This window comes from Lathyrus oleraceus, chromosome 5 (assembly GCF_024323335.1).
Source record: "Lathyrus oleraceus cultivar Zhongwan6 chromosome 5, CAAS_Psat_ZW6_1.0, whole genome shotgun sequence".
Taxonomy (NCBI): Eukaryota; Viridiplantae; Streptophyta; class Magnoliopsida; order Fabales; family Fabaceae; genus Lathyrus; species Lathyrus oleraceus.
In genome coordinates, this window is record NC_066583.1 from 135,037,188 (window position 1) to 135,045,717 (window position 8,530).

General features: G+C 41.2%; 1 protein-coding gene across 1 annotated transcript; it reads right to left on the bottom strand.

Moving 5' to 3' along the window:
• Positions 1 to 43: 43 nt before the first annotated feature.
• On the bottom strand, positions 44 to 2,319 carry LOC127078355 (acetolactate synthase 2, chloroplastic). Its single transcript, XM_051018805.1, has one exon. It carries the CDS (start codon positions 2,268 to 2,270, stop codon positions 285 to 287), a length of 1,986 nt encoding a protein of 661 aa, XP_050874762.1. The 5' UTR covers positions 2,271 to 2,319; the 3' UTR covers positions 44 to 284.
• Between the last annotated feature and the right edge of the window lie 6,211 nt (positions 2,320 to 8,530).

The window sequence follows — 8,530 nt, forward strand, 5'->3', positions numbered from 1 at the left end:
ACTATCAATCACTTCAGCCTCAATCTCACTACTGCAAATAAGATCGGTGCAACGAGAGAAATAACGCTCTATAAAAACACATTAGCAACAACATCCGAGTCTTATCCTACTAAATGGAATCAACTACATAGATCAACTTTCACCATAATATTCACTCTATAAAAACACATACCACCAAAAATTACAACAAAATACAATGCTTAACTTACCACATGGAAAATCCTGCAACTATATTGTACAAAACAAACATGAAGGAATATCATATCTTATTTTGAACCAAGAAATCAGTAGCTCGTTCTGCCATCACCCTCCGTGATCACATCCTTGAAAGATCCATTACTTGGAATCATTGGCAATACATGTTCTTGATGAGGTGTAATGACATCAAGAAGATAAGGGCCAGGAGTGTCCAACATTTTCTGAATAGCTTCTCGAAGCTCTTCCTTTTTGGTCACACGAGCCGCCGGTATTCCACAAGCATCAGCAAATCCAAGCATGTTAGGGAAAATCTCATCCTCCTTAGAAGGGTCACCAAGATAAGTATGACCTCTATTTGACTTATAGAATCTATCCTCCCATTGAACAACCATACCCAAATGTTGATTATTCAACAACAATATCTTAATTGGAAGATTCTCCACTCTTATAGTAGCCAACTCTTGAACATTCATGATAAAGCTACCATCCCCATCAATATCAACAACGATCGCATCAGGGTTAGCAACAGCAGCACCAATAGCAGCTGGTAATCCAAAACCCATAGCACCAAGTCCACCGGAAGTTAACCACTGCCTAGGTCTCTTATACTCATAAAACTGAGCAGCCCACATTTGATGCTGTCCAACACCAGTACTAATAATAGCATCTCCATTAGTCAATTCATCAAGTACCTGAATAGCATACTGCGGAGAAATCGCATTCTCAAACGTCTTAAACCCAAGAGGAAATTTCAATTTCTGAACATTCAACTCCTGCCTCCATGCTTCAAAATCAAGTTTACCCTTAACTCCTTTACTCTCCAAAACCCTATTAAGACCTTCCAATGCCACCTTCATATCAGCACAGATCGACAAATGTGGAATCTTATTCTTCCCAATCTCAGCAGAATCAATATCTATATGAACAATCTTAGCCCTACTAGCAAACGCTTCTAACTTTCCGGTTACACGATCGTCAAACCTAACCCCGAAAGCAAGCAACAGATCACTACTATCAACAGCATAATTAGCATAAACAGTACCATGCATGCCCAACATGTGAAGGGAATGTTCAGCTCCAATAGGGTAACTACCAAGTCCCATTAAAGTACTAGCAACAGGAATACCGGTCAGTTCAACAAACCGGTTCAATTCCTCACTGGAATTCAAACATCCACCTCCAACATACAAAACTGGTTTTTTAGATTCTAATAACAACCTCAGAACCTGTTCAAGTTGGGCCTCGCTAGGAATTTTGGGTAACCTGGAAACATACCCAGTGAGCCTGATGGGCTCGGCCCAATTAGGAACTGCTAACTGTTGTTGAATGTCTTTGGGTAGGTCGATGAGAACCGGGCCGGGCCTGCCTGAAGTTGCAAGAAAAAAAGCCTCTTTCACAACCCTAGGAATGTCATCAACATCGAGAATGAGGTAGTTATGCTTTGTGATGGATCTCGTTACTTCAACGATTGGGGTTTCTTGAAAAGCATCGGTTCCAATCATCCTCCGGGGAACTTGACCGGTAATGGCTATGAGAGGGACACTGTCCATCAAAGCATCAGCAAGTCCGCTGACTAAGTTGGTGGCACCGGGACCGGAAGTGGCGATGCAGACACCGGGGAGACCGGAGGAGCGTGCGTAGCCTTCGGCGGCAAAGACTCCACCTTGTTCGTGGCGGGGAAGTATGTTTCGGATTGTTCTAGAGCGTGTAAGAGCTTGGTGGATCTCCATGGAAGCTCCGCCGGGGTAAGCGAATACGTTGGTGACGCCTTGACGCTCGAGAGCTTCGACGAGAATGTCGGCTCCTTTTCTTGGCTCGGTGGAGGAGAAACGAGAGATGTATTGATCATCGGAGGTCGTGGTGGTGGTGGTGGAAGGTGGTGCGGCGGGGGAGTTGGAGAGGGAGGATGAGATAGTGAGGGGACGAGTGTGAATGGACTGTGGCTTGTTGAAAATGGGAGAGAAAGGGAATGTGAGTTTGGAGTTTCGTTTAAGGAAAGTGGAATACGAAGAAGATGAAGTGAACGGAGATCTGGAAGTGGTGGTGGTGGTGGCGGCGGCGGCGGCGGCCATGGTTGAATGCAAGTAGAGTTTGAGTTTGCTAGTGCGATAATAAGAATATTCATGTGTCTTGTCTTGTTATTAGTATGTGACTGAGGATGTTTTGCTTCATTCTTTACTTTTTTGCCCTTGTCTGTTTTTCTAATGCATTGGTGTGTAGTGGGCAAAATAGTCACTGCAGCTGTTGGGGTTTCACTTTGTGGTATGAATCTCGCCGCGTGATAGTCACGTGTTAATTTACTTTTTAGATATTTGTTTTCACAGTACAAAAAGACTTGGCCAACTTATAGCTAGGATTTTTTTTAAAAATAATCATGTTTTTTAAAAAAACTACGAAAACAATTAAGTTTTTAAATTTTTTTTCAAAATAACCATGTTTGTGAGAGGTTCCGTCAAAGGAGTTGGCGCACCCCTTAAAATTTTAGAGGAGGCGCCAGTTGTATTGGCGTCAATGCATTGGAATCCTAAAGGAGGAGCCAATGCATGTGGAGCCTGCTTGGGCCTCCTAAAGGAGGCGCCAAGGGTAGTGGCGCCTACATGGCCCTCCTAAAGGAGGCATCAAGGGCAGTGGCGCCTGTGTGTATGCAAGGTGCCACTTTTTGTGGCGCCTGTGTGTGTGTCATGTGGTTGCCACTTCAACCGGCGCCTACGTGTTTTGTCCAATTCATCTTTCGCCTCTATAAATACCATCACCCTGCATACAATTATTTTCACTTAAATTCATCTCCTAGTCTAGTCCAACCATCAATTTTAATTTTCTTTGTTTTAACAATGTCTACATACATTCAGAAACGAAATGCTGATGTAATATTTTCTGCCGTTGCGGCTCCGATACAGGTTCGACTTTGGAACACAGATACGTTTGAACGTTTTAATCGGATGTTGTATAGTTGGTCAGAGGGAGAAATTGGAGAGGGTGAACGGATTAGAAGAATACAATGGCTTGTGTCCACGTTCAACCAAAACGGAGAAGTGTGTGAATGAGTGGATATTAAGACCGACCAAGATGCTCGTAGGATGATGCAGTACATGTTCAAAATTGTTTTGATGGTTGTAATCGCATAGTTTTTGTATTCTAGTTGTTTTTATTGTTTGTGTTATTTTTTATGAACAACTGTCTTTTCGTCACAGACGTCTACTATGAAGTAAAATTAATTTTCCATATATTGCAACAGAGGTACTTTGAAATAAATTTAAGTTTCCATATATAGCAACAGAGGTACATCTGAATTTATCTGGTTGTGCTCGATTCAACACTAGGACAGTTATTACGATTGTGACCTGGTTGACGGCATGAACTACATAGTCTAACCATTTTGTTCGCCGTATCCATTTCGGTTCGAATCCGGGTGCTGTTAGGGCGACCCTTTTTCTTCCTTCGCATAACGTTGTGCCAGACGATGTCCCCTTGATATTCTGGCCAATAATCCTCTTTTGCCACTACTGAAAAACTAATTTTATAAATATTTGAAAGGTTGGCGACTTTGTAAACTTCAGATAGCAAGTAGGATGGATCCCTTCGAACCTTTGAGCACGCCGCTATGACATGGGAGCAGGGGGTACGAAAGGCTTGGAACCTTCTGCAGTTGCACCAACCTCTATCTAATTCGACTATGTACTGTCCCATTGGCATGCCCTCATTGTGATCCATGGACTCGACAACACTAAACCAACCTTTTGTTCGGTCAAATACCGTAACCACGTGTGTGTTTGCTTTGGCAGCTTCATGTCTGATGAATTTCATTGAAGCATCACTGAACAACTGTCCAGATTGCAACACGGAACTCCATTTTGAGCGTCTGGTTTCAAACAACGCCCCTAGCCTGAAATATGTAGCTTGCACCAAAGCGGTTATTGGTAGGTTACAAATTCCTTTGAAGACAAAGTTCATTGACTCCACAAGATTTGTTGTCATGTGGCCCCAACGTTGTCCGCCGTCGTATGCCCTAGTCCACTTCTCCAACGGAATACTATCGATCCACTGAACCGCATCTTCGTTCGACAATCTTATTTCCTCGCGGTAGTGTTTGAAAGAAGGTTCTGTCAATGCGTAACCTGCATTGACAACCTTCTTACGCAACGTCTTATCTTTGATTTCTCGCATGAAATTCTGAGCAATATGTCTAATACAAAACACATGCGTTGAATGAGGATTTTGCCAGCCATTGTCAATGTTATTATATGCACTGATGATTGAGGGGTGTCTATCAGAGATCAAACATAAGTTAGGTTGAGGTTCAACGTGCAATCGGAGATTTCTTAGGAAAAAACTCCATTCCTCAGCAGTCTCCCCTTCAACTAAGGCAAAGGCGATCGGAAAAATATTGATGTTCCCATCTTGTGCCACTGCCATCAGTAACGTTCCTTTGTATTTTCCATACAACCATGTACCATCAATTCGTATAATTGGTTTACAGAAAGAAAAACCTATGATACACGGTTGATACGCCCAAAATAGACGGTGAAATATTCTATTTCCAACAACACACGTACCATCTGGTGTATATGCGGGCAATGTTTCTATCTTGAAAATTGTACCGGGAGCATAGTGTTTTAGAGCGAACATGTATTTTGGAAGTTGTTTGTAAGATTCCTCCCAATTTCCAAACACTTTTTCAACAGCTTTTGTTCTAACTATCCATGCCTTCCTATATGATGGTGTGTAGTTGTACTCTGCCCTAATATGCGAGATTATTGTACTCACCTTTAAAGACAGATTATCGCCAATGACAGACAATATTTCATCGTATATTAGTTGAGAGCTTAATTTACGATGATCCTGCATTGGGTTTGTCAGCATGCATGTGTGATCTGGACCCATTGATCCAATCTCCCAAGACTCCTTCCTCTTCCTGTACGAAGCTGACAACTTAAAAAGGCAGTGCTCATTCGGACAATAAACTTTATACCTCAATGCGTCAGTTCTGTCAACTCTGAAATCTGCTGATAGTTCCATGTGGAATTTTTAATGGCTTTTACACATTCCTCTTTTGTGCGAAATGTGTCTCCTTGTTTCAGAGATCCTTGCATTTGCACGTAAGGATTGTACCATACATCTCCCGAAGGTTCATCTGAACCCAAATTTAACCTTGTCATGTGTTAGGATGGGCAATATACATGACCTGCTGGTATTGGCTCCTCTTCCTCTTCAGCGTTCACCATCGAATCAACGATGATCTCAGGTTCCTCTTCTTCATTGTCTGGAACATTCACCTCAGCTTGTTCGTCATCAGTCTCACAAAACACTTGTGACTGATCAATGTACTGGGACTCCTGTTGTTGATGTGGTAATATATACAACTCTATATCGTTGTAACCGGATTGTTCGTGACTGCCAAACATATGTTGAACATCATCATCATCTCGAATCTTCTTCTGATAAAATTTTACCTGGTTTTCTGCAAAACAAACTGGATTTTTATAGATGATCTGACCCACATTATTGCACTGTAATTTCTTTTCTATTCTTTGTTTTAGGTGTGAAAAATTTGATCGCCGATTTATTGTAAAACGAGTCACCTGTGTGTCTCGAAAATAAAAACCGAACAACTGATGATCAAATATTTCACCTTCAACATGTGCACTGATCATATAATGTTGTGTGGAAGACATTGTGTTGAATGGAATTGAAACTGAATGCATTGCTAAGTTGTTCAACTGCACAACATAAATAGTTGGCCAATGCATTAATAAATTGATAATTGTCTGTACAGACTAGACTATACTTGCAGTTGAAGGAATCCAGCACGCAGAGAAAAGAGTGAAAAGAATACATGCAGTTGAAGGAATCTATCACACAGAGGAAAGACTGAAAAGAATACACAGAGGGAAGACTGAAAAGAATACTCAATAGCCAGGGAATCAAAGAATCTTTGAGTTCTCTGTGCCCTAATGTGCCATAAGATTAAACATAAAGTAAACATAGGCGCCCATTCCCTTGGCACCATAAAGTAACATGGGCGCCAAAGGGTTGGGCGCCTCTTCACAAAATTTAACATAGGCGCCACTAGGAAGGGCGCCCCTTCCAAATGCCTTACACAAAGGCGCCAAGAGGAAGGGCGCCTCTTCCTTGCATGTGAAAAATCACATGTAGGCGCCAAAGTCAAGGGCTCCTCTTTCCCTTGCACGTGATTTCTTCACATGCGCCTAGTAGATTCCTCACATGACCTTCCATGCTGAATTTTGTCATTCACTTGTCTCCTCTTGCCTTTGCATGCAACCAATCACACTCTTTTTGGTTTCTAAACCTACTCACTCATTCATCTATAAATAGTCTCTCATATCAACAATATCAAATTATCTTCATCACACTCTTTTCTTCTACCATATTTCTTTCATCTAACAAACTCAAGCTTTGCAAAATTGAATCATGTCTTTGTTAACTATGGGCGATGAACATAGAGGCACAATCGAGAATATCTTGGCATTTGTATGTTATCTCTCTCTTTTAGTTACTATTTCTGGATTACTTCTAATACATATCTTCTTTGTGTTATACCTTTGAAATCTCTCTCTTTTTAGTTTCTATTTCTGGATTACATCTAATACATATTTCTTGAGTATGTATTTCTTCTTCTAATTGTATTTTCGTTTTTGTTTTGTTATTAGGACCCGAAGCGGTTTAGATGCCGTGTACATGAATATGTACCCCACGATCCTTTAATAGAACCATATATTAGAGGATGTGGATTTGGAAATCTACTAAACATTGTTTCGTACTCGGTGGACTACAAGTTCATTCTGGCTTTGTTGGAGAGGTGGAGACCCGAGACCCACACATTTCACCTTCCGATTGGTGAGTGTACCATCACACTTGAGGACGTGTACATGTTGTTGGGTCTTCGTATAGATGGAAAGGCAGTGAATGGGCAAGTTAACCAAGACAACAATATATGCAATGAATTACTGGGTGCCCCTTTGTTAGACGACGAAACTGAGGGAGACACATCCAGTCAAGCAAGGGGGCAAGGTATAAATTTAAAATACCTTAAACAATATTATGCCAGTATAGTACTGTCCGAAGATTCAACCGAGTATGAGAAAATAATAAAAGCTCGGTGTTATATTATGATTTTATTTGGTAACTTTTTGTTTCCAGAAAGTACAGGTAATTCTGTGAATATAATGTATTTACCTTTATTACGCAACATCAATAAGGTAAACACTTATAGTTGGGGTTCAGCTGTGTTGGCCCATCTATATAGTGCAATGTGTAGAACTGCAAAAAAGAATACATGTACTTTTTTTCATGTGCTTATTTGCTTCAAGCTTGGGGGTGGTCTAGGATGCCGTCGCTCGCCCCGATAAATGAGTGTTCATTCGTGTTCCCCTTTGCAACCAAGTAAGTCTAGCATTTTACCATTCACCATTTAGTTAATTATATCTATTATTTAAATTAACAGTAAATAATATTTTTCACTTCTTTTTATTATCTTAGGTGGTCAGTAAGGGGAATGAACTACAATAGGTGTCCGAAACACGCTATTGTAGTCTATCGAAATCTATTGGATCACATTGGACATGATGATGTAATACTCCTACCAAACTATAGTTAATCTAAAAATACTACTCAAATTATTTTCCATCTAACGATTTGGTATTTTTTTCCAGTTTGTTTGGAGGCCATATCTGGGTCTGAATCATGATGTGAACCATGACGATGCTGCAGTTTGGACAGCGAAGACATCGATTATCCAATTCACTACAATTGAAATGCACCAAAATGACCGGGTCAAACTGCAGTTCGGAATGCTACAACATATTCCAGAATCTCCCATGTGTTTGGGGAATTGGCATAAAAAAAGGGTCGATGCACAGTGGGATTATTCTGACTGGAGAGACTTTGCAAAAGACATGTGTCGTCAATGGAGGAATCGACGACAACACATCCTGAACGAACCAGTCATCCAAGGTGCAAGACCGACTCAACAATATATGGCATGGTTTAGGTCTGTAACAACTCAGCAATTCGTATCTGAGCCGCGGTATTTGATGGATCCGCGCCAACTTGCTTCGTCATCTTATGTCCCACATCAATTCACCACCCAACACCAATGTGAACCCACCCAAACCCAACAACCAACCACACAACATCAACCGACCACATACACAAAACAACCACACACCCAACATCGCAACCCGTTCATGCCAACCACCTAACAACGAACCATCCAACGTCGCAATCCATTCATACCACCCACCCAAACACAAAACCAAAAACCAAACCCCGCAACCACAACCGTCTATAGCACAGATGATTCATATGGGTCACG